Genomic DNA, 27,366 nt, shown 5'->3' on the forward strand with positions numbered 1-27,366 from the left:
GTTGGATTTTTAGGACACTGCCATAACAGTTGTGTATGCCATAACTTAGCCGCATTGTCGCCAGCAATGGGGGTCACCCCCATCCCCTGGGTTTCGAAAGGGGGTCATAATATTGGTTGTAGACACCCCAGGTATGAAACCCATTGGTCCCTACCTGTTACTCCTTTGTAACACCCCTAAATTTAGTATTTAGGTGGCTCCCCAAGACTCTGAAATCAGATGTGTAACGAAGTAAGAAGCCTGGACACCGAAGAGGAGCACCAGCTCAAGAGAAGAAGGACCAGTGACAGGCTCTGCACCAGCCCTGCTGGCATGTCTGCTGCCTTTTGCCTCGTTCTGCAGGTCCAGGGACCTCAAAACGTCACCCACCCACCAGACATTGAAAGGCATGATTGTCGGACCCTCAGAAAACCTCAGAAGGAGATGGGATGCTTACTTCCATGCCTGCTTTTTGTCTACAGGGAAGTACCACAGAAAGGAGTAGGGTTCTCACCCTTTGAACTTCTGTTTGGGCACCCTGTTAGAGGTCCTCTGAGTCTTGTGAAGGAAGGATGGAAAACACCTCTCAGAGAGCCAAAACAAAACATAGTGAATTATGCGTTTGGCCTGCACTCAATGGAAAAAACATGCAAAATCATCAGGCCATCCAGTAGCATCACAAGCAATGGTATGACCAAAAGGCTGCTATGGTTAATATTCAATGAGGGTAAAGGGTATGGGTATTGGAGCCTTTGGCACTTAGGGCCCCCCAGAGCTAGTGGAGTCGGCTCTACCCTGTCCTTGAAAGAAATGGTAAGGTCACCTATTTGGTGGAACTTGGCAGTTGCAAATATCCCAAAAGGGTTATACATGTCGACCGACTGAAGCCCTACAATGACAGAGCTGATGTGACCATGCTCATTGTCACAGATGAGTGACCGGAAGCTGAGAGTGAACCTCACCTTGATCTCCTCTCCAGCAATCCAAAAGAGGAATCTGTTGATTGAGTGGTCTTGTCAGACACCCTAACTGACCAACATCAGGCTGATTGACCCCTGGTCAGATTAGCTGGTGTACCCATGATGTGGACAATGGTGACAGCCTACCTGTCAAAAACAAAATTTACAGGCAGTCTGATTGTGTAAAAGAGAGCATCCAAGCAGAAGTAAGCTAGATACTGGAATTAGATGTCATTGAACCCTCAGAGAGCTCCTGGGCCAGCCCAGTTGTGTTAGTCCTCAAACCGCACTCCAGTGGTGGAAAGAAAGAAATGAGGTTTTGTGTGGGCTATAGGGGTCTCAATCCTGTGACGGAAACTGATGCACATCCAATTCCTAGAGCAAATGAATTGATTGACAAATTGGGGGCAGCCAAATATCTGACCTTTGATCTTTCATCTGGGTACTGGCCGATAGGTCTGACCCCTGGAGAACAAGAAAAATCTGCTTTTTCTACCCCAAGTAGGCATTTCCAGTTTACTGTGATGTCCTTTGGATTAAATAATGCCCCTGCCACTTTCCAGAGGTTGGTGATCACAGTCCTTGCTGTGCTGGAAGCCTTTAGTGCAGCTTACCTGGATGATATGGCTGTCTATATCTCTACCTGCGAGGATCACCTGATCCACCTTGGGAAGGTCCTTGAGGCTCTGAAAAGCGCAGGCCTCACTATCAAGGCAAACAAGTGCCAGATAGGGCAGGGAAAGGTTGTATACTCTGGCCACCCGGTAGGTTGGGGACAAATTCTGCCACTCCAACCCACGATCCAGACAATTTTGGACTGGGAAGCTCCAAAAACCCACACCCAAGTCAGGGCATTCCTTGGCTTGACTGGGTATTATGGAAGGTTCGTGAAGGATTATGGGTCCATAGTGACCCCCATCGTTGAACTCCCCTCAAAGAAGACGTCCAAGAAAGTGAACTGGACAGTGAGCTATCAAAAAGCTTTTGACTCTCTGAAGGATACAATGTGCTCTGTCCCGGTCCTGAAAGCTCCAGATTACTACAAGCAGTTTATTGTGCAGGCGGATGCCTCTGAGCATGGGATAGGTGCAGTCCTAGCCCAAACAAATGATGGACATAACCAACCTGTTGCTTTCATAAGCAGGAGACTACACCCCAGAGAGCAGCATTGGAGTGCCATAGAGATGGATGTCTTTGCTGTGGTCTGGGCCTTGAAGAAGTTGAGGCCATACCCGTTTGGCTCTCACTTCCTAGACCACAGGCCTCTCAGATGGCTACAACAAATGAAAGGTTAAAATCCCAAACTTTTAAGGTTGTCCGTATCTCTACAAGGAATGGACTTTACAGTGGAACACCAACATGGGACTGCCAGTGCTAATGCAGATCGTCTTTACAGGTACTTCCACTTAGAAGATTAAGACTCTCCAGGAGGAGTTTAGTTTCATCCTCTTTTGTTTGAGGGTGGCGGGGGTCGTGTGAGAAAGTGCCTCTTTTAACATGGTTAGTCCCCCAATTTTTGCCTGGAAAACAACGTGGTTTCGATTGGAGTGCACAGGGTCCCTGCCAACCAGATTCCCTTTGCCAGTGCTTCTTCCCTAAAACTGTACCACACGATTGGCAACTTCAGCCCCCTGTAAGTCCATAGTAAATGGTACCCTTGGTGCATGGGGCCTGGGACCTGGAGAAGGCCCCCTAGGGACCCCTCACCAAGGCCATGCCATTGAAGCTTGCATGCCTTGGTGCTGTGAAAATTGACTAAGTCGATATAGCACACTGCCTGTGTGTGTGCCATGCCAACCAGCACTACCTAATGTATAGGTAAGTCAGCCTTCTAGCAGGCCTTACAAGCCCAGGGTGCACTATATCTCAGGTGTGTGCATCTCTGCATGAGTAGATATGCCTCTACACTATTTAAGTCTGTTCTTAATATTGTAAGTGCCAGTGAAGCCATAGAGAGTACATTGCCTGGGAATTCGACAACTTGAGTTTCCCAGCACCATGATGGCTTTAATAAACCCAGGAGTGTTTGGTACTAAACAACTGCTGTCAATAAACCTGTTGCCAATGTAGGATTTATTTAAACATGTACCCAGAGGGCACCTCAGAGGTGCCCTCTGAAAAGCTACCAACCCTGGTGTGGCGTCTGACTAGCTTTAGGCATCCTGCTACTACCAGATATGTTTCTGGACCCCTGGGTCAAGAGCCCTGCTCTCTGAGGCCAGAAAAATCGCACATCCTGGGCGCAGGTGCCACCCCTCCTCTCCAAAGATGGGCACAGTGCTAGAGAGGGAAGCTTCAAATGCCTGCCGCCTTTATAATACAACCCCAGCCTCTGCTGATAGCAGCAGATGGCAACCCCCGGTTCAAACCTCGACTTTTCGCGAGAGAACCAGTGCGAAAACTTGGGAATAATGGGATGTGGACCCCCCCCTTCACCAACTCCACCTTTCATGTGCTGAAGGCGAAGTAAAGCAGACTTTTTAGTTCCCACCATCTTGAAGATGGTGGGACTTAACCAATCAGGGCTAGGGCCAGTGGCTGCTGCTCTTCTAAGGCGGAGGAGTGTCACCCCACTGCCTTGATGCAGCAAAAGAAAGGAAAAAATAAAATTATAATAACTAATGCTGTTATCATTTTATTTTGTCCTCCTGCTGCGGCAGGTTGCATGAGGGGGCGCAGCTGCAGAGCAGGAAAGGAGGGTACAACCCGCCTAAGTGCGCAGTGACTGTTTGGCAAGCCCTCTTGGGCCGCCCAAAACAGTCATGCGCATTTTCAGTGTTCTCCATACTGGCTGCATTACAGCCTGTGTGGAGAACATGCCGACCTCACCAGCCCGGCGCTCAGACCAATCGCAACCCTGGATTGCAGTGTTGTGATTGGCTGCAGGGGGCGTGGGAGTCCTGGCGCTTCCAGTTTCTCCCAAGAAGTAAAAGGACATGGGAGAGGTGGCTGCGGCGGCCGGCCAGCCAGCCAGCCAGCCAGGAGGTAAGTGATTTTCCCCCCCCCCCCTTTTTTTTTTGTACCCGCCCTACTACGGGTGGGAGGTAGCAGACGCGACTGGCTAGGGCTATGCCCCCTCCCACAGGAGAGTGGCATAATAGTGGGTGTAGACACCCCAGGTAAAGAACCCATTGGTCCCTACCTGTTACTCCCCTACATCTAGTATTTAGGTGTCTCCCCCGGACCCTGAAATCGGATCTGCGAAGACCTAAGGAGCCCAGAAACTGAAGAGCTGCACCAGCACAAGAGAATGAGGACCAATGACTGACTCTATGCTAGCCCTGCCGGCCTGTCTGCTACCTTTCGCCTCTGCTACAAAAAGACGACTCTTCCTGCAGGCCCAGTGACCTCTTAAACCCTGGGAGGACTGCCTACCTTCAATAAAGAATCTAAATCTCCTGTGGTCAATGTACCTGTCCAGAAGAAACCATATACAAAGAAAAGCACTCTATCCCCTGAAGAACCGCAAACTCACCTCCGGATCCACCTCTGCACTCAACGCCCACGGCCCAAGACCAAGTGGCCCACCGTTCCTGTAAAGGTTTCCCAGCGCTTCTGAGCATGAGTCTACTGTGGGCTGACCTTTGCCAGCCTCAACTCGAAGACTGCCCCTGACCGCGGCCAGCCCTGTAAGCTGTTTCCCGACGCCTGATTTCACCCCTGCACCCAAAGCCCCTGGGCATTGGGTATCCTGGCCAACGGTGTCCCTACGTCCCCTAGCATCTCTACTTGCCTCAGAAGCTGTGGGTTTTCTTTGCCCAGACTGCTGGTCTGAGACTAAAACCTTTTTTCAATCGCGATGTCCACTTTTGAATTTCATTGGGCACCCGATGCTGTGTTGGCACTCTGCACAAGCCCCCCCCTATGCCACTGAGTGTGCAAGTTTGGTGTTGCCTTGTAGCCACCCTTGTACTTACCTTAATGCCCAGAGCAGTCATTGTTTCTACCCTTAGAGAGCTGAGACTCACACATGCAGGGGGTCAGAAACCGGTCTGTGGTGGCTGGCTGGTCTACACCAGTCAGCCAGAGCTCTAGTAGTCGGAAGATTTTCGGGGGTACCGCTAAGGTGCCCTCTGGGTGCATTTATTAATAAATCCATCACTGGAATCAATGTAGGTTCATTAATACGAGATGTTTGATACCAAACATACTCTAGTTTCATTGAAGCCATCATGTATCTGGGAAACTCGTAAATACCAGTGTCCAGCAAATGTACGCAATATGGCTTACTTGTCCGCTTGTGCTATCTAAGAATCGACATCACAGGGTCATTTTCAATCCGGACACTGACCCCACAGAGACCAATCAGTCGTCAAGGAACGTCGGCACCGCAGAAGCCATCATCCAAAGTTGCCAAACTGTCCTTTTAGGTCGCTATCTCCAGATCGTCACCTGAAGCAAGTGTCTCTGACTGCTGTGACCCAACACCTCAAAGCACTTCTGCTCCCGAGCCCCACAGCCCTTATCCAAGTGAACTGATGGTGTCTCTAGCACCCATACACCCCCATGACCTGAGCTCACCTTTGAGTTCTGCCAGACTGTTCCCCCAGTGATTGCCTGTAGCCTCTTTTTGAAGGCTGACAGAAACAGAATGCCTCTGACCCCTGCGACCCTCTGGACCAAAGACCACTGCACATGAGCCCCACAGTCCAAATCAAACGATGGCGCATTCTGACTCCAGAAACCCTATAGACCCCTGCTCCATTTTGGGTTCGAACTGACTGCAACCCCAGTCTCTGCTTGCAGCTTTTTTGCAGGAGCCGTTTTCAATTGACTTTACCGACCTGCCCAACACCAAAAATCATCGCTGCACTCGGATGCCCCAGAGTCAACCGAGGTGACCTCTTTGTACTATCTTGGACTCTGGCCCAGGTAGGAAACTGGGTTTTTGTTGCAGTAACTTCACTTTTTGCCCCCTTTTTAGCTACTAAATGCAGGGGTTTAACTCGGACAGTGCATTGAGGCCTGCTATCCAGACCTCCGTGCCAGTGTTCTGTCCTTAAAGCAAGGTGATGTCTAATAGTAACACAATTGAGAAAGGACTTTAGTACCCTTGTAAGTCCCTAGTAAGGACCCCTTAAGTCCAGGAGAACAGTCCTGTAAATTGTTGCTAAGTGACCCTATGCAGTATTTGTTTATTTCCCACAGGATAACATTACCACTTGATGTCCACTGTAAGTGTATTTTATTGTGACTTAAAAACTGTTAAGACTAAAAGTACTTACCCAATACGATGATCTTAGGGTCTAAATTCATATAAAATATGTGTTGTTTTTGTAAATTGGTGTCAGATTGCCACATTGAGTGTGTAACTCGTTTACTGGTTTAATGTGTGCAATAAATATCCCCTGATAAGCCTAAGCTCCTTGCCCACACTACCAGAAAAGTGAGCATTTTGAATTATTACATGTGCCTCTGTAAACTAATAAGGGTTGCCTGGACTCTCTTCACAGTGTACCTCGTTTTGGTGCACTATATAGAGAGCCAGCTTCCTACATCCCCTACTTATCTTAAATCCTGAAGACCAGTCCTGTAATGTATTTAGCAAATAGTTCTGTGCAGTGTATGTTTTCCCCATATGTTAACAATACTGCGAATACAGTTTTGTCTCTTTAAATGCTGAAAACCTATCTTGAAAAGTAGGAGAAACTTTGTAGCAGTAGATAAATGTTCCACACTTCTCGGTACACAGGGTAAGTAAGGATGGTTGCAAGTCATGTGTACTCTAGAGGTTGAACCCTATGCCACCAGGATAGTGTATAATATACATAAAGAAGTAAACCTCCTTCACATAACGCAATTGTAAACAAACACCCAGAGCACCACTAAAAGTATTTTGATGGTCTGCTATTGGACAGGTCTAATTTTATTGATGGAAGTTCTGATCCAGTATTGTTTGCATTTGCGTTCTCTGCATAGGAAAACAGCTGATGTGTTTCGTCTTAGACAATTTTTTTAAGGCTGTAAATTCAATAAGTACATACACCGGTATATTGTTCAGTAGTGGAGTTACATAGAGTGCTACCTGTGTGCTTTTTTGTGCCAAGATAGTTATGTTGTTGGAAGAATTATGTCATCATCCAAGACCAATAGAGTATACTTAAAAGGACCACAGCTACAGATTGTACTAATGTAATAGTACATTTAGTTTAAAGGGCAGTTTCAGAAAGCGCATACCTGGGTTGGTGGATGTACAACTACGTTTAGTAATGCAGGACCATGATAAGGCTGGGGTATACCTAGAGCTGAGTGAAAGAAAAACGTTATCAGAAAGTAGCTAACTTGTAAAAAGGAAAAAAAGGAAAAAAAACAGTCAAAGTAGTCATATAGTCTAGCATAAAAACTTACTAGAGTAACCGGCACGGCACGTGTGTCCCGAGGGTGAGTCAGTCAGCCCACGCTTAACATTTGAAATGTGGAGTATAAGGAGTCAATGACTGACATAAAGGCCATCGTAAAAACTGCCCAAAATGGACGCCATCTTAGAAGGGTATACTGTTGAAACCCTTACATCAAAATAGCCTATTAAGTAACCCAGCAACCAAAGTTATTGGAGCAATATCTGTTAAAAAAACAGCCCCTACCCAAATCGAGGTGACAAGTGTGTGAGCTCGTACTTACAAATTAGTTGTATGACATGCTATATAAGTCGTGTTTTCATTTTATACCATTGTTGATGGTGAATGTAATGGTACATTCACCAGTGCAGTCGACAATCAAAGTTACAAGTAGACAGAAAATGAACATATAAGAACAAAAAAGGGCATAGAGAAAAGTGTCTGGCGGCCTGAAAGATGGAAAAAAAAAATGACAAGCCCTAAATATTAAGTGCGAGGAGACCACAAATTGAAAGGAACAATAATTAAGCTTTACATTCCTTGTACAATTTCAAACAAGGCAATCACTTAATTCACAAAGCTAACATGGGTATATGACATATACTGAAAAGTCTTTCTGAATTTCCATAGCGAGTTTGTATAAGGATTTTGATTAGATCTAATAGCCAACAGTACATCATTGGAAGTTAATATTATAGTTCACGTAAGTATCGTCAAGGATGATGGTCACACATAAAAGAAAAATCATAAGATAGTGAAATGATCAATGAAATACATAGCTGGGAGCCTGTAAGATATACTAGAATAGTGAATCCAAAGTATTAAGATCAAGAGGAACTACCGGCCATCTCTCTCCTCCCCTTTGCAGCCAAAGTCACCGAAAGACTCGTGACCACCCAGCTGACCTCCTTCATCGAAGAAAACCACATCCTAGACGCCTCCCAGTCTGGCTTCCGCACCAACCACAGCACCGAGACCGCCCTCCTCTCAGCCACCGACAACATCCGCAGGCTGCTAGACCAGGGACACACCGCGGCCCTCATCCTCCTAGACCTCTCCGCAGCCTTCGACACCGTCTCACATCGCACACTAGCTGCCAGACTCCACAACTCAGGAAAACAGGGAATCGCCCTCGACTGGATCCAATCCTTCCTCTTCAGCAGAACCCAGAGAATCAGACTCCCCCCTCCTTCCCCCCCCACACCTCCCTTCCTCTCCAACCCCACTGACATCATCTGCGGAGTACCCCAAGCTCTTCAACATCTACATGGCCCCCATTGCCGCCATCATCAGACAGCACGGGCTTAGCATCGTTTCCTACGCCGACGACACCCAGCTCATCCTCTCACTAACGAAGAATCCCGAAGACACCAAACTCTGCTTCCAGGAAGGAATAAAGAACGTGGCGGCCTGGATGAAGGACAGCTGCTTAAAGCTCAACTCCGAGAAGACCGAGGTCCTCATCCTCGAGCCCTGCACCTCCACCTGGGACAGCACCTGGTGGCACCCCACCCTTGGGACCCCACCCTCCCCGTCTGACCATGCTCAGAACCTCGGCATAATCCTAGACTCCTCCCTCTCCATGAACCGCCAGATCAATGCCGTTGCCTCCACCAGTTTCAACTGCCTCCGCATCCTCCGTAAGGCCTTCAAATGGATCCCCCCGACTGCAGAAAAACGTCAACCACGCACTCATTACCAGCAGACTAGACTACGGCAACGCCCTCTACGCCGGAATCAACAAAACTCTCCTATGCAAGCTCCAAACCATCCAGAATGCCTCAGCAAGGCTCGTCCTAGGGACACCGCGCCACAAACATATTACCCAACACCTACGAAGCTTCCACTGGCTCCCCGTCGAGAAGAGGGTCACCTACAAACTCCTCACCCACGCCTACAAATCCCTCAACAACATCGGACCCAAATACCTCAACAACCGAGTATGTTTCCACTTACCCAAGAGACACCTCCGCTCCGCCGACCTCACCCTGGCAGAGGTCCGCCGCATCCACAGAAGCAGGGCCAGCGGGGTAGCTTTCTCCTACATCGCAGACAAAACCTGGAACGAGCTCCCGGTCAACATCAGAGGCTCCCCAACCCTCCACACGTTCAGGAAGGACCTCAAGACCTGGCTCTTCGACTGACCCGGAGCTGTTCTCCCCCTCCCCTCAGCCCCTTGAGACCCTCACAGGTGAGTAGCGCGCTCTATAAACCATTGATTGATTGAACCCAAATGATAGGAAAGACGTAGGGAAGTGAGCACATTATTACTAATTTCATTTCAACAAAGCAGTCGCTTAATTCAATATGCTCCCATTAGTACATCGCATGCACAAAATCAGTCTTTCTAAATTCCCGAAACATATTTACATAGGCATTTCTGCTCAATACAATATGAGCCTACAGTACACGACATAGAGCTGGAAACAAACTTTACATGAGAAATCATGTCATTGTCTGTGAGACATAAAAACATGCAGTTTGAGAGGTGACCATCTAGATTTTTACTAAAGACATTCTTCATTGTATAATATGAGTGCTATTTTAAAAGCCCATCGCAATTAAAAGTTGAAAAGTAGTTACATGATCACGAAGATCTTGGTGCCTAAAATAATATAAAAATCTGTGTTATTTTTATAAATTGATATCAGATTTCTTTATTAAGTGCGGGTTGCAATTTTTGACTGTGTGTATTCAACAAATGCTCAACACTCCCCTTTGATTACCCTAAGTTGCTTAACCACAGTACCACAAAATAGAGCACTTGGGATTTTTGAAGAAAACTCTGTAAACCAATAAGGGTTGCCTGGACTCTCTACACAGTGTACTTCGTTTTAGTGCACTATATAGTGATCCAACTTCCTACAGTGAGAATATTACCAAGATACCAGTAGTAGAGATGGAAGTGAAGGAGGCCCTGCTAATAAGCGAGGTCCCTTTTGGGGCTACTGATATAGGAAGAAGGGTGTAGGTATGTTTGCTTAGGCTTTTAGGTATCAATCAATGGATAATTCCAGCCAGCACAATTAGATGGGGTGAATATATTTGCAGCATTGGGACACTTTTCTAACTTTGTTCTCTCTCACTCCTTATTTATAGGGTACCTACGAACCAGGGAAGCGTCATTGGTTGAAGGTGAAGAAGGATTACCTGAATGAGGGTGCCATGGCAGACACCGCTGATCTTTCAGTCCTAGGAGCATTTTACGGACAAGGCAGTAAAGGTGGGTGTACATGCCTTATGTGATTTAGTAATCTGTTGCTTGAAACCCAAGGCATAACTTGACTCGGATGGCTAGCCAGCAATAAACTTTCTCTGTCATACCAAAACCACCAGGTGGGTATAAGCCAATGCTCGGCTGAGACAGATGTGTGTGTTCTAAACCGAGTTTTCACCCAGAAGAATTACCGGGGTTGTCATCACCTAAGTAGTTGTATTTTTCATTAAATTCTGTTCCCACACACCAAAGTCAGCATGCACTAACGTGTTGCGATGTCATGTCTTATCACTGCCTTCTTGGGCAATGTGCGTGCAGTGCAAGCCCCCCGAAGATAACCCCCTCCACGCTTGCTCCCTAATAGATGTGAATACCTCTTCTCCTTGCTGCAGGTGGCATGATGTCCGTTTTCCTTATGGGCTGCTATGACCCGGATTCCCAGAAGTGGTGTACAGTCACAAAGTGTTCTGGGGGATATGACGATGCCTGCTTGGCCCGACTTCAGAATGAGCTGGACGTGATAAAGATCAGTAAGGTGAGATGTGGCCATTTCTGTGTCTGCTGACTACACTTGAACCTGCCTGAAACACTCTTGCAGGGCTGGGGGGTTTGCGGGAGAGATGGCTCCTCAATGGAGGCTGGGATTTACCTTAATGCAGTACAGTTTGTCTTTCAGAGGTTGAGTGAAATACTCTGCCCACCTCCCTTTGTTGGGCTTCAAACAGATGTGGTTTCAGTGCTCATTGCAACAATTAAGGTGTCGACATAGACAGTTACTTTAGTAACAGGGTAGAAACTACAATCTGAAACTGAGCCCTCTTATAACTTAATTTTCTGGAAAGGTTAGTCTGGAACGTTCCTGGCTGCTTGTCGGTTACTTTCGGTTTTATGCTGCACTGAAGAATATGAGCTGCAAACTCCCTGACAGTCAATGTTATGTGCAGATCGAGACACAACTCAACAGACATCTATTTTTTGGGTATATGGGCCTGTAGGTTAACAGCTAAAGTTAATCTGGATGCATGTGCTCTCTCCCTCCACCTTGCAATCCTAGCCCATGGGAGAAGAACACATCAATGGGGAGGATGCCTTTCTTTGCATGAAGTCGCAAAGCGACAAGTCAGGTCATCGGGGAAAGATGCCAGTGATGCTCATCGTAGACATTCCGTAGTGGTTACTGTGGAAATGCACAACTCATCTTGTACTCTTCTGTAGTCTTCTAACCCAGCATCAGATTTAACTTCAAAGCCTCCGCCAGATTACATTGTAAAAATCAGTGTGTTATTTTATATTTCTTTTCCCCTTTGTTTGCAGAGCTATACTTGTGGTGTAAAAAACAAGGGGCTTACAGGGGAATGCTCCTCTAACACTACTCACGTTGAAAAGTGTCTGCTGCTAAAACAGTTTTTTATTAAAACGAGAAGCCGTGGTGCATTGCATTCCATTGTGTGTATCTACTTGATAATGCACAAATAAGTGCAAGAGATTCACTATGGACGGCTTTCACATATCTGTTTGGTTAGAAAAATATACAGTAGTAAATATTGTTGTTCCTCGCTACATAATGGCTTCACTGAAACATATGGTGTTTGGTATCAAACACCTCGTATTAATAAACCCACACTGATTCCAGTCATGGATTTATTAATACATGTACCCATAGGGTACCTTAGAGGTACCCCCTGAAACCTATCAGCTCTCTAGTGTGCTAGGTTCAGTCCAGCCTGCTGCCACAGATGGGTTTCTTACCCCCAGGGGTTAGAGCCTTCGCTTTCAGGAGGTCAGGAACAATGCCTGCTCTGGGGAGAGGTGTTATCACCTTCTCCCCAAGAAAGGCTGGTAAATTAACATTCCAAGGCATGAGGCTTCATAGAGCCTACTGCCTTTGAAATGCAAATCTTGCTTCTCTCACAGGAGATGAAGTCAACCCTCTTTCTCCAGAACCCTTTGGCACGGCAGGAAAATTAGCTATGCAGGAACCGTGTTGCACTGCCAGGCTGGGATTAAACCAAGAGGGGGGGACTAAGGGCTTTGTAGAGGTCCAGCCTACATGCCCAATCGAAGTCGAAACAGTAGAGTATGCAGTTCCTAATAAGTCAGGGGAGGCGAAGTCATCCAAAAATGGAATATTATCCCTTAGAGGTGGAGAGAAAGGGGGGGGGGGAGATTCCCTCCTTACGAAATTAGGGCCCTCACACACCCAGCCAGCTAGGTGTCATGCCTCATCATAGGGCGTGCTCCTTGTCAGGTCGGCGCTGCAATACCTGATGGGCTCCCTATGAGGGGCTCTTTGCCGGAGATCTTTCCTTGCCGTTTGGTGCCATGGGTGTGAGGGACCTAAATGTGTACATGTGCTAAGTGAGGGTCAATTGACAGTGTAAGGGTTAAAAGAGGTAGAAGTCCAAACAGATTTTTTTTTTTAAATGAATATGGCTTCCAACCTGTCTAAAAAGTAAAAGTGGTGAACTCCTGAAATAATGCGTCCGGATCTTGCGCTCAACTTTATGTGGTCGACATGTTTCTTGCCTATGTATCAGGGTGATCTAGCGACAATTCATCAGGACCTAAAAGAACAAATCTATCGACACTGCTAGTGGTGTTCTGGTTAATTGACAGTGATAAACCAGTGTAAGCACCTCAAATGTGGTACCTGTAAATGTGGTGGCCAACCCAAAATTGATTGGTAACTCACACCATCAACTTCCGGCAGGTAAAGACACCTGAAATTTCAGTGTTGTGGCATTAACTGCAAGGTCGCTGCGGTGTGGTGGAATTTGGAATTCTGGGACAGAGTGATGCTCATTCCCCTCAGCAAGTGGTTGTCTTGGGGGTTTAGTGAACCCTTGGTTAAGTAGCTCATTGGCTACTACTCCTCACTCTCCTAAATGGAGTATTTTGGGGACTCCCTGATACTGAGACTACAAATTTCGATGGTTCAAGAGAAGGAATGGACAAAGAGGGTCCTGCCAGGAAAAACAAGGAGCAACGTCTGACTTGGCACCAACCCTCCCAGCCTGACTGCTACCCCCAACAATCTCAGAAGTAGCAGACTCTTCCTGACGCTGTGCAGTCTTCAAGAAAACCGGAGGGCTGCCAGTGCTTTGCCAGTTGCTTGAAGGAACTCCCTTGGAGTAGAAAAGCTACTCCCCTGCATCCGCTGGCACCAAAGACACAAGGTGCAGTCCACCAAGTTGCCAATCTATGGCCAACCCGACGCAGCAGGTTCCCAGGAAGAGGACTCTGCAATCCTGAATTTCCGATCTGTCTCCCCACGAGTGGGAGGAAACCAGGACATATCGGAATCGCACTGGATCAATACCCGAGTTCCAGACCCCTTGCAGCAGCCAAGGCTTGTTGTTCCCAGACAGGACACCAACACCGAGGGATACCAACCTGCACATCGAGGGACTTCAGCGAGAGTGAGACCCAAATTGTGAGTCTCCGAGCTGTCCTGTTTATCCCTCCTGCTAAAACAAAAACCAAGATGTGAGTCTGTGACCGACGCCTCAAAGCCCCTATGCACTCGAGCTCCAGAGCCAGAGTCCAAGGGAGATAAGGGTGTCAACGGGGTCCCCAGATCTACAAGAGCTAATCCCATGCTTGTGTTTGCCCAGACTGGACTTCCAGTCACTGCCTGCAGCCTTCTTCTGCAGGCCCCTGTAATTCAAGAGACTCCTGCACTGGAATCTGATCCCAAAATGCACCACCGCACCTGAGCTTCACATCCCGTGCAAAAGAGGATCAAGGGTGTCCCTGTGTGCTCGAGGATCTCAAAGGTCGAGACCCCCTGTGATTTCCCCCAGACTGGCCCCACCAGCCCCAGCTTGCAGCCTCTTTGTAACCGGACCATTCTCTCATTGAAGTGAATGGGACACCTGACGCTGTGACGCACCTCTGCACCCGTATGCCCCAAAGCTCCCAGAGGTGACCTGTTGATGTGGCATTGTGCCTTGTCCCCTTAAGTGCTGATGAACAGTCCTGTAAGTGATTGTCAAGCGCCCGATGCATGTATTTTCTCCATAGAATTACATTGCCAATCCAGAAAAAGCACGGTCTATTTTCGGGAACTGTAAAAATTCATAGCTCGGAAACTACTTACCCGATTCCAATGACCTTGGTATCTAAATTTTTATAAGGGTGCTTGTTATTTTTATAAATTTTTGTCAGATTTCTTTATTGAGTGTGGGTCTCATTTACTGCCTTTGTATGTGTGATGCTTAGCACTACCCTCTGATATGCCTAACTGCTTGCTCACATTAACACAGAAGAGAGCATTTGGGGTGTCATTTGTGCCTCTGGTATTCCTTTGGGGTTTGCCTCTCTGCACAGTTAACCTCATTTTGGTGCACTATATCCAGAGCCATCTTTCTACAACACCTAAAGGGCATCTCCACCCCCAGCAAGCAGTGAGGAGACTGGCTGTGTTGTTGTAGCAGTAGACTTTTTTTCAGTCTTTTTTGCCTGCACCTCTGTTTAGTGACTGCGCACTGGATCTGCCTGTCAACGTTTTCTTCAGTACTCAATGAGTGGGCTCCCTGGCCTTCTCCTCCCTTGTGGGATACGTGTATGTTGGGTGTCAGTATACACTACACAATCTTTGACATGAGTGACCGGTGTTGAACAGAACTCAATGTGCAGGGCTGTACTGATGGGTGGTTTTTGCAGTTGTTCTCCTTTTTGCACCAGGGGCATGTTCTGGCCTCCCCTGTATTTGACAGGCATTACAAGGTGTGCGAAGTGGATCCGCCTTCCTTGCATTGTCTGTAGTAAGTTCCCCCTCCTTCATGTGTTGCTGGCTCGGTCCTAGCTGCCTGCGTCCGTCATCCCAGTAAATATCTTGAACAAGACCAGTTCTCACTTGTCTGCTGGGCAGCTCAGATTGCCTTGATATGGACGGAGGACAAAGGCTGAACATTGGGTTGTGGAACTGTAAGTACGATTTTCTGCTTCATCTTTAGTCAGCCTGCGCGACCTGTTCACTACAATTAAGGTGTTCGGGAGGGACCGGTGACTGGACTTAACCCTAGTGTTTAGCTTCCAGTTGCTACTGGTGTAACTTGGTCTTATAGTCTGTGTCTCCGTTTTGGTACCCCTGGTATTCTTGGTGCTTGCCGCTTTTACATCTGCCCGATTTGAAAACTGTGGTCCAGTTGGGTCCTTACCTGATCTCAGTGGAATTATGTTCCGACTGGACTGTGGCTACTGGATTCCTGGTAGGTACGGGAACCCACCAGTTGTTTTGTTTCAGTGGGCCTTTGGGGGGAGCATTAGTTTCAAGCAACATTTGTGTGCGCCCGTATCTATGTATTTAGGTCTGACCTTGCTACAGGTCAGCAGAGCACTTTACTTATGAGCTATTGAGGCTAATATAGGATGTATTATTGTTAATGTAAAAGTAATAAAGGAATTGTGCAGTTAAAGGGAATTTTACTCGTCAGTCAGTGAAGTATAGTTTGATGGAGTGGGATTTTAGATCATACCAGAAGATAAATGGCTCTGGGTTACATCTTGTACAAAGCAAAAACCAAAGGAAATGATGGACGGAGTGTTGAACATTGCAAGCACTCACCCCCAGTCAACTGATCTGGGTTTAATCCATCACCGTTCTTTAGCCCACTCTTCCACCCCAGTTCAGACATGGCCATATGCAAATCAGTCTGACCCTGTGCCTTATGGGAACAGTCCAGCCTGAACTGCCAAGCCATGTCTTCCCTGGACCGGAAACAAGCTTCCTAGGACCGGTTTCTGGCATTTCAGCCGTCTTCAGCCGGGCTTGCTTGAATCCAGTGGCAAAGTGAGCAAGGGACTCACGTCTGAGCATACCCTGCCAACTTATGGCGAACAAAGCAAAAACCAAAGGAAATGGCTTGGCAGTTCGGGCTGGACTGTTCCCATGAGGCACAGGGTCAGACTGATTTGCATATGGCCATGTCTGAACGGGGGTGGCAGAGTGGGCTAAAGAACGGTGATGGATTAAATACAGATCAGTTGACTGGGGGTGAGCGCTTGCAATGTTCAACACTCCGTCCATCATTTCCTTTGGTTTTTGCTTACATCTTGTACAGCCAGGAATGGAGTTCTAAAGTCTCGGGACTAGGTGTGAGAAGGCTTGCTTAGATGTTGCGCCTTTTTGGAATTGGATTTTTTTTCTTGGGTTTCGTTTTCAACACATGAGCTTAACTTATTCCTTCAGATAAAAGGGTAATCTGTTAAGGATTATTTTACCAGCTATGCATGCCATTTTAAAGTTGATACTTGCCTCGATCGTAAGCCAGTGGAATTGTTGTGGGTTTGATTTAATGATCCATTTTTTGGAGGGCGCCTGTAACGAGTCATGTGGGCCGCATGAAGTATAGCTATGAAGGAACAGTAGATTTGGGAAGGCGTGGCAGCTCTGCATTATTTCCACCCAAATGAGCGAGAGATTGAACTGTGTTCGATGAATGCTAGAAAGGTCAAATTAATCCATATAAACTTGAGACTGTTTTGTCTTCTGCCTCTGAAAATTGGAATTGCTTTTGATTTAGCTAAAAATTTATTTTAGGAGTCCTTTTTTGGTTCTTATTATTACCCAGTTTTTTATATATTTTTTTAACAAAATGTATGGTGCTATTCCAAATAATTCTTATCCCCAAGCAATAATTATGTTTCTGACCCTCATTTTATAGTCTTCTGTTTTCTGTTCCGAAATCAACAATACTTTTTGTATTGAGTGTACCGTAAACTGTCAGCTGCTAATATGTTATTAGGACATTCTGCATAGCATGGGTTAGACTCGCCCTCAGTGTGGAACCCCATTGAGCTGCTGGGGGGTCTGGTGGGGAATTGTCCTCTTTCACCCCTCTGGTGCATTGACAGCCCAGTTATGATGTTCTCCTTCACTGCAAAGTTCACCATTATTCCAAAGGAAATGCAGTGGCAGGTGAAATGCGCAAGGTTTTGTTTTAATACATCTTAACATATTTACAGGAGAATGTGGCATTGTTATGTGTGTAACCTCAAATGCCAACTTTGTTGAGGTGATCTCATTGGAAATAAAGATCGACTTCAATAAGCCTCCTTATCACTGTAATGTTTAGATTTCAAATTCACAAAGACATGTAGGCAGTTAACGTAAAGATGCAATTGACTTGGTCTACATCTTCTGAATACCTTTGTGTTTCCCTATAATGTTCTGTAGACGGGAGTCTCTGTGAATTTCTCTATCTTTGCTCACGGCTAAGTACTGGTCTGTTAAGGATTTGAAGCATCATCTGGAGATGTTACCGGGATTATTAAATTACCAGATGTTGAGGTACTACTGCAAGCAGCGTAGTTGGTTTGTGGCACCCTGGTGTGTGTTTGTTCTTTGTGTGGCTATGCACAGTCCATTCAGCTGTTGATTACCCATGGTGACGACGTATCCCTTTGGACCGTTGAATAACAGTTTTCTACATTGCTGGTGACTCCTGGCATGTTTTTACATTGCCCACCAGAATCACAGGCTCTCCACTCCCACTCCAAGGCTGGATTTCATGTGATTCAATCCTATGTTCTTTTTTCGTAGGACCCAACTAAAATACCTGCTTGGTTGAAAATCAACAAAAACTACTATCCAGATTTCATCATCCGGGACCCTAAGGTAAATGACACAGTGGAATGTTCCGTGCGGAAAGGTAATCTAGTAGTCTAAAATACCTTATAATCCTCTGTATATTCACTGTAGTGATGCTTTGAGCACATCAGGACTTAAAAATGGTTTGGTGGTTCATAGGATAAAGTAACAGTACTAAGGCTTTACCTGTGATCCATTCCTACTAGATCAAAGGCATTACGTGAAGGGCGTGCATTTAACCTGTTGCAAAGAAGATACATTGTCAGTGCATATAATGCCTTGGCTTATCTACTGCAGAGTGGCATTTTCATTCCTTGCATCATCTTATGAATAAAGATGTGTGTGCATCATGCTTGAAAATAAATTAGAACGGTAGTGACCTACAGCTAGGGAGGCTTTTGCAACTAGAGAAGTTGTTGCAGCTGTATCCCCGCTTTGAGCATCCCTTGCATTGCAATGACACATGGCTTTCAGGTAAGCAGTACAACATGTTCCAGATTGTGGCCAAGCAGTGTTATTCCACTGGGGTTTCAAGTTAACATTACTTTTTTTACTCGATATTCCAGTGGTGCCCCTCCTGCTGTTCCAAACAAATGTACAGTTAGTTGGAGAGCCAATACCTACGTTCTGTTTTTTAAATGACTGTGAGAACCTGTGATACGGGGATCGAAATTAAATAAGCCCTTTGTACATTAACAACCAAGTTATGTGCATGTAATGCACATGGTTTGGGAGATGGAATTGCCTACATGAAAGCAGTGTTGTGCATCAGGTGTGGCTAAAAACCTATGCCCCATGGCTGAACTGTTACCTGTGCAGTTCCCTTGCTGAACCTCTGCATCTGAACCTGCACTGTGAAAATCATAATATTGAAAATGAGGTTGAAGATGGATGAGAGAGGTTTTGAGACGGGTAGTGTCAGTTGTGAGATTTGGCCTCTTTTGAGAATGAAATGGTATATGAAATAGACGTTCAACGACATGGGACTTAAGCTGGATTACAGGACATATATGATGTTTATCCGGCCACAAAGATTACAGAAGACCATATCACACCTCTTCAGTAAAGTTGCATTTATCATTCCCACCCTAACATGTAATAAAAATAGACCCTTGTTTACAAGACACCACTGCTGCATGCTGCACTTACAGAAACAAATGTCACTTCTTAGAGGAGCTCATCTGCCACTCGCTGCATCTGCTCATCCTCTTGATGTACCTTTGAGATCATTGCAACCTCTTTTTACTGAATAAGTTTACAATCAAGCTAGTACACTCTTATGTCTTTGTGGTGTGTTCATTATTCCTGTACATGTATTTATTCATTACAGTGGTTCAATGGAGTTCATACCAAGGTCTGGGTTTTGTGTGCAGTAAATTGACATCATTAAATCAATAATTTATTAGTTTATTAACTAAATCTAGGGAATAGTGTTACAACCTAAAATATGAATGAGGTACGCCCTCCAGTATTCCAGGCACTGAATTCTAGCACCACAATGAATAGAGTGGCACAAGAAACTGGACTGCAGCGCTTGACATACATAACATTTAAAAAAAAAAAAGTTAAGGCTTCATTCAACAAAGAATTTATTAAAATAGATGCATTATCTGTCAGTGCAGTCTCTATTAACCTTTTATGTGACTCACATGAGTCTACTTAGCCTCCATTGCCTCTAAATCGTCTTTGCATTGAAACCGCAAGGTCTTCAAGGCTGTTCTAAATGGTATATAGTTGTTATCCTTGTGAAAATGGATAGATAATTTGACAAGTCTTGTTTTGGGTGCATATCCTGAAGAGGTTTCACATTTTTAATGTGCATTTATCCTCCAGGTGAACAGAGGGCTATAACTTGCTATCATCTTGCACTCTTAAACATACAAAGCCTTTATATATGTATAAATAGATTTTTTAAAAACTTTTATCAACTATGTCACCTGGCTGAGAGGACCTGTTACTTACAGAAAGTCATCCCCAAGACTTAATTGCGGTCATAAGGGTGCTATATGCTGAAGGCCACTTTTATAACTCTCATCTGTGGACATTTTATTGACCTTTATTAGCTTGGCTCTTGTCGTCTTTATAAATTCTTAGATATACCTAACTGTTTTTGATGTAGCACAAAAGGCACAATGCAGGAGTGTCTAATAAACATTTTAATTGAATTGAAGAGGCGTCTGAAGACTGATATTATCTTCTTTTCTGGTGCTATGATGTTCCAGAAGTTTACCAACATTTATGTCTGCATTGATTGTTGCAGATTATGTGTAGCTTGGTTCTCATTAGTTGGCAAGTCTAAGGTAGAATGTTGATTGACTTTAGGAGAAGAACTAAGCTCAAAACATTTTATATCCAAACATTGTTCATTACTTGCCCTGTCTGAATAGGTCTTTGGTAGGAGCCTCTGCTTTATTTTTCTCTAGAAAGCACCAGTATGGGAGATCACGGGAGCTGAGTTCTCAAAAGCAGAAGCACACACTGCTGATGGGATCTCCATTCGCTTCCCTCGTTGCACCCGGTTCCGTGATGATAAGGACTGGAAGACAGCCACCAACCTGCACCAGTTGAAGGTGAGATGGTATTCATATTCACCATGCAATAAGCCACCAAGATGCATCATCTGAGACCTGAGCTGTGTTTACATAAGTCAGGAGAAAATCCTCAAAGCGCTAGTAGAGACGCACAAGCCTTGCTGCAAGCTGCTTGGGATTGTGATTGAAGTCTGTAGAATGACTGAAAAATCTAAATGAATTCTGACAGACCGTTGTCACAAAATATGCAGCAACGTAGAGTATTGCACGAATGCCACTATGCTTCTTTCCCTGAATTTCCAACTTGCTTGAGATTTTAAACAACTTTTAGTTTGCGAAGGAAACTGACTATGCCCTTTAAAGATGCTTGAGGGTAGGGGAAATCAAATACCCTTTTCTCCTTTTGGCTGTTGCATGGTTTTGTTGTTCTTTACTTTTTCGCATTCTTCACAGGACTGGCCTGAAACAAGCCATGCTTAACAGGCTTTAAGAAGTTTGATGAACCACATCATGCGACACACCCTCAAAACGCATGCATCCATTTCCTACAATGATGGTATCTGGTCGGTACCTGCAGAGAGTGCTTGCTGGTGCACATCTTTCCGTCTCTAATAGACTTCAGCAAGTTCTTTACTGTTTCATAGACCCTATACTATAGATCTGGGTCTAGTACAATGCACCTGGCATACAACATGCTTCTGTTTTTTAGATTTGGAATAAAGTCAGTTTTAGCTGTTTCGCCAGCCTTGTGTAATAAAAACATAAATAAAAGAATCATATACATACATACATACATACTTACATGCATACATAGTGAGGCTTTGGATCATCCCTCTTCAACCACTGGTCTCTTCAGCTGTCATTCATATTGTGCTTCTGCCCACCATAGCATACAGTGCGTGGCAATAGGCCAAGCAACTTCATACATTGGCTTCTTTGGATTGTGAATAATGGTATTTTGCCTGATCTCACATAAAGAGGGGCCCTAAGGGAAGTTCACTTGAGTGCCAGGGCTTTAGGTTTTAGACATCCCTGTTTGTTCAATTTTTGTCTGTGTGTTAAAATAATTCAAAGCCAATAGAATCTTCTCCTTGTACTTAAATACATAGATTTTCTTATGATGTGAATTAAAACAAAAACATTTCTATACCTGTTCGAAGTACGTGCTGCCTGCTTGGAAGCACCAGAAACATTATATTGAAATTCAATGTTGTGATTAGTTTTTTATATGTACAACTTCTTTTGCAAGTATATGGCCACTTTATTAGGTAGGTGTACTTTTTTCTGTTTATTTTTGTGGCATATGTTGCAATAAAAGCAATGGTAAAAAGTAGTCATTTCATCAATTTACCACGGTCATACTTCCTGGCAATGACTATGGTTGTCTAGAAACATAATTATATTGAAGAATGTGTTAATGTCCGGAGCCCTGTTTATATCGCTAGCACTGTAGTGGAAGTCTAGCACATAATAATAGCATTTGTGTGACCTAAAGCTGGCCAGGCTTTAGTTGGTTCCATCGTGAAATTATTTCCCTCTGGAACATAGTGGTGCACCTGCATAGTCCCTGCTTTAAACAGCTACTTGCTGACACACCAGTAAACACAGAGGCTGACTGCTCTCAGTGCTTTCTCTGCTCTGCTCCTTGGTATTGGTCATTGTAGGTCAGTTACATGTTTCTCCCGAAAATTGAGAGCTGTAACAGTATGTATAAGTAAAAGTTTCCAAAATATTACTTTCTCCAACATTGGATCGATTTTATATTCAAATGCTTGAATCATTTCCCCTCGTCAAAGTGGGAGACCCTCCCACAGTATTCACAAATGGTTAATTAAATTTGATATGAAACTTTCACATGAAGATGGAGACGCCCAAAGAGCAGATTTTCATTTCTTTGCTGGCAGAGAGTGGCTGTATGGCAACCATTGACCTTTTACATGCATATTTGCAACAGGTCTCTTAGAAATTCAAAGGGGCTGCACTGTTCTGACATCTAGGGCCTCAATCCAATGTCGGTGGGCACGCCATCGACATGCCGTAGGTGGCAGTCCCACTGACATCCATAGAAGCAGTCTGATTGCCTGATTATATGCTTTCTGCGAGGGTTTTTGGAAAAGCAGGAAAGTGGCGCGCGAGCAGGGTAGCGTTGTGATACAATGAGTAAATGAAAGAACAAAAGAGTTTCACAGTGCAACCAGGTCAGGGGAAGACCCGTAATCCCTGTATACAGTGCGGGCAGAGACCCACACAAATTCAAGACCAAGTCCCGGGCACACGTACAGGTATACAAAGTAGTATGTTTGTAGTGTTCAATTGATACAGAAATCAAAAGAGATCGACACCGGTAGTTCCATATATTGAACGAGGTTTATGCAAGTTTTAGAGTTCGTCAAAGCAAAACGCCAGCCGACACGTGTTTCGTCAACAGGTAGTAGCCTGTTACTCTTCAGGACTGAAATAGCGTTAGGAATACGTAATCGAAGGACCGGTGATAATTCCGACCCGGTCGACGGGTAAAATGCGAGCGAGGGTTGTAGGTCAAAATAATCGTCAATCACACGGGCGGGTACGTCCGTGTTCGGCGTGGGCTGTGTAGAGCAGGGTTCAGCCTGTGCGTGTCTCGTTGCGGGTATGCGGGAGACATACCCGCAACGAGACACGCACAGGCTGGACCCTGCTCTACACAGCCCACACCGAACACGGACGTACCTGCCCGTGTGATTGCCTGATTATGATCTGGTGGTTAGAGGCATTGATCGTAGGGACCGACCACTGCTTTTCCGACAGCCTTAAGGAGCCGGTCGGGGCAGCGGGTGGCCTGTAATCCCTACAATAGGGGCAGTGCCTGCTCAGGCACCGCTGTAGGGATTACAATGTCTGTTGCCCTCGGCCTTGTACATGGCAGTCCAACTGCCATGTAAAGGCAGATGGAAAGGGACTTTGGGGACCCCTAGCAGGGCACCCATTCCCCGTTGGACTCCGCTATGGGCTTGGGAGGCGTATGTGGTTCCCCCCAAACAGCCATGGACCCTGTGCCAGGTACCTCAAGGTGCCTGGCACACGATGCATGGATGCTTCAAACATGCCTATTTCTATTGTGGCTTGTGCTGCGGCCATTTTCCTGCCCGCAATAGAAAATGGTATGTTTCTGACCGTCTGCATGCCAGTCGAATCGTAATTTGGCAGGGGAAACCACCGACTACATGTCGGTCGGTATCCATCCCGCAATGATGATAGCCTGACGCTCGTCCAACCTCCATCATAATAAGGCCCATAGTTTTTTATCTCAAATATAAAATGCATTTTCTTTCATCTTTAATTTGGCGTCGGGCATGAATTAGAATGAGACATCTGAACAACACCCAGAGGCCATCAATGCTCTGCAACACATACTTCGCTTCAATAAATGTTTTCCCCCCATTGGGTCAGGAATTTTACAATGCTGCTTATATTTGGCACTAAAGACATGGAAGAAATTTCATGACCTCGGCGCAGAGAGGAGATAGAGGACTGTTGGGTTAGTATTTCCTAGTGACATGAATGCTGACTAGGGTGGTATGAGAATGACATCAATGAAGAGTAGGGGAATTTGGTCAAGGGGAACACCTCTTTTAAATACCTGATATCTCTGGTTATATTTCCATTCATTCTGCAACTTTTGTATTTCACTGCAAGAGAACCATACGGTTAAGAAAATAATTTCAAAATCTGCACCAAATTACCTTTAGACGGTAGCAGAAACTTGAAACTAACCAGTGCTCAATGATAGGCTGACGAAGGGAAATTTGTTCAAGCGAAGGCAGACGGATAAGCCCACTATTGGAGCTACTGGGGTTCACTGTAAACATTTAGAAATCGATCACAAGATTCAATACTCAGGAAGAGACCTAACTGCAGTCAAAGCATTGGCTGACTTTCCAGAGGAGCATTCCTCCAGATCTGAGGATGGGTTAGGTTGCTGTGGACAGTTTATCATGCTTTCGGGCATTACAACATGCTTGATTCACAAGAGCATTCCATGCGAGCCTTTGGCCTGTGGTTAAAGAGATTTTCCCTTTTCAGTTCTTTTTTTTAAATAAATATTTTTATTATTTACTAAAACAATAAAAGCATAACAAGATCCCGTTACAGTCATACAGTAACCTACGTTAATAATCAGCATGTAAAACAGTATATCTTCATAGCCTGTGCAGACCCCTTTGTAGCTTGACCACTCGCCGATCAAAGATGATAGACATCTCCATATGGCAGCCCTCTCCCCTAAATAGCAAGATACCCTCAGTTTGTCGTTGAGCCTGGAAGAGCTATCCCTCTGGGGGCCGGTTGAGTGTCCCCTGCTATTCCATCAAGACCATATTTCCTCCACTTGCCCCATACCGTGTGAAATTTCTTCGGGCAGCCCCTCGCCTTGTTGGTGACCATTTCAGCTGCCATATACATATTCATCCCTATTCTTGGAGCGTTGGTGCATCCTTGGCTCCCCATTTTCTTGCTATGTCTCTTTTTGCCACTTCCATCACCATTGTGTTAAAGATTAATTGTGGGCTACCCAGATCAACGTTGTTCGGGATGCCCAATAATATAAATATGGGATCTAGGGGTATAGTGACTTCTAGTATTTTGCTTAGTTCCTGTATTATCTTTTTCCAGTAGGCCTGTATCCGAACTCACTCCCAGATAATATGGTAAAAATCGCCTTCCCTGTGTCCACACCTCTGGCAGTTGGGGTCTTTCGCTCGTCCTATCTTGTATAGTCTAACTCGATCGTAATAGGCCCTGTGCAGCATTTTGTATTGAATAAAGCGAAGTTGTGATTTAATCGCCACCTCCCTAGTGTGCATCAAGGCTGCCTCCCAGTCTGTTTTCTAGCGTGCCCAAATTTCCTTCCCAAGTAGACCTCAACTTTCCCAGTCTATCTGGTGCATTATTGTTTAGGGCCTTGTATGTTAGTGATACAGCCTTAGCCTTGATTCGCTCCTGGAGCAGTCTCCCTTATAATGGCGCGTATTCTGGCAAAGGGGAGTTTTCTTTGTTTTCTGCTTGTCATGCGTGTCTAAGCTGTGCGTATTTGAGGAATTGGGATGGTTGAAGTGTAAATTCAGTCTTGAGGGCGTCAAAACTTTTGAGTTTACCATTATGAAGAACGTTTCCTAATGTGGAAATACCTATGTCATCCCACCCTCCAAATCCCTTTAGTTTCTGCATTTCTTTGAGCCCGGTGCAATGCCATAGGGGCGTCTCTTTGGTAAGTTTATGTTCCCATCCCATTGCCTTCGTTGCTCTTCCCCATGACTATTGTTGCTTGGGTGGCTGGGAGGAGCTTCCCCTTGCCTCTACCACCATAAAAATAGTACATAAATGTGTGGCTGCTCATGGTTGCCCTCTCTAATCTGTAGGTAGGGTGGGCCCCTAGTGTGTGTATCTAATCGTTAATTGGGGTTAGGTGTTCCGCCCAGTAATAGGCTTCTATATCGGGTAGCGATATCCCCCCGTTGTATTGATTGCGCTGTAAGGTATGAAGTGTAATCCTGGGCTGTTTCCCCATCCATAGGAATGAGCGTAGTTCCGCCTCTATCTCTCGGAAGATTGTTTGTGATGGGGAGAAATATGTATTTTGTAGGACATATAAGAAGTGGGGTATAGTAATCATTTTGAACATGGAGGCCCGGCCTAGTACAGTAAGTGGTCGTTGCACCCCTCCCTTGAAGTTCGTGAGTATATGTTTAATGTTTTTCTGGTAGCAGAGGTCTTTATCTATGGTAAGGTAAATTCCCAGATAGGTAAACCTGCTGCATGTAGTCTTTAGATCTCCGGGAAGTGTGGGCCATGTATTTAAAACGCCTGGGCTATATATCACTGATTTATGCCAGTTTATTTTGTAGCCCGAGTTTTGTCTGCAATTATCTATTGTATGGAACAGGTTGGGTATCATTGTGTCTGGGTGTGTGATTATACAATAGTATGTCATCCGCACACAAAGATCTTTTCGTCCATGTTGTCCTCTGGGTTGATTTTAAATCCCTGGGTGTTGGCGCACCAAGCAAGCCAGGGTCTCTTATCGTGAGGGCAAAGAGTAGTGGGGATAGTGGACAGCCCTGTCTAGTACCACGTCTTATGGGGAAGTCTCCGGAGGTCTTGCCATTCACCCAAACTCTTGCCCTGGGGTCTTTATACAGTAATCCCACCCATTTCCTAATGTTAGGCCCCAGACCGAATTTAATCAAGGTGGCCTCCTGAAAGGGCCAGTGTACTGCGTCAAACGCCTTTTCTGCTTCTAAGCATAGCAGTAGATGTGGGGTATCCCGGTCTTTGACCTTCATTATCCAATTTTGGGTTCTTCCCAGGTACAGCCTGGTCGCCCGGCCAGGTAAAAAACTGGATTGTTCATGGTATACTAGAGTCGTTATCACTTGATGCAGTCTTGTGGCCAGAATGGTTGACAGTATCTTCACCTCTGTGTTCAGTAAGGATATCAGGCCATAGGAGTCGCATTTATCTTTTGGTTTCCCTTGTTTGTGAATTAGTATAATTGTGGCCATACGTAGGTCTAACGGGAGGACTCCCTCTTCACATGCTTCCGTAAAAAGGTTTGGGAGGTGTGGGCCGAAAAGATCCATGCCTCTCTTATAGAGTTCTGCTGGCAGGCCGTTTGGTCACAGGGTCCTACCTGGGCGTGGCTGGATTACCACTGCCTTGATTACGTCAATTGTAATGTCAGATTTCAACCCCTCTCTGTCAGCAAAGTTCC

At 45.4% G+C, this 27,366-nt stretch overlaps 1 protein-coding gene across 1 annotated transcript in view; it reads left to right on the top strand.

Annotated features, from left to right (window-relative positions):
• LIG3 (DNA ligase 3) overlaps nt 1–27,366 on the top strand; it is a 245,137-nt gene that overhangs the window by 161,289 nt on the left and 56,482 nt on the right. The window contains exons 14-17 of the mRNA XM_085649648.1: nt 10,376–10,499; nt 10,886–11,028; nt 18,040–18,114; nt 20,511–20,657. Of these exons, the coding sequence (XP_085505774.1) occupies nt 10,376–10,499; nt 10,886–11,028; nt 18,040–18,114; nt 20,511–20,657 (489 nt within the window). The remainder of the gene's footprint in view (nt 1–10,375; nt 10,500–10,885; nt 11,029–18,039; nt 18,115–20,510; nt 20,658–27,366) is intronic.

The sequence above is a fragment of the Triturus cristatus genome, chromosome 3_2 (genome assembly GCF_964204655.1).
Source record: "Triturus cristatus chromosome 3_2, aTriCri1.1, whole genome shotgun sequence".
NCBI lineage: Eukaryota > Metazoa > Chordata > Amphibia > Caudata > Salamandridae > Triturus > Triturus cristatus.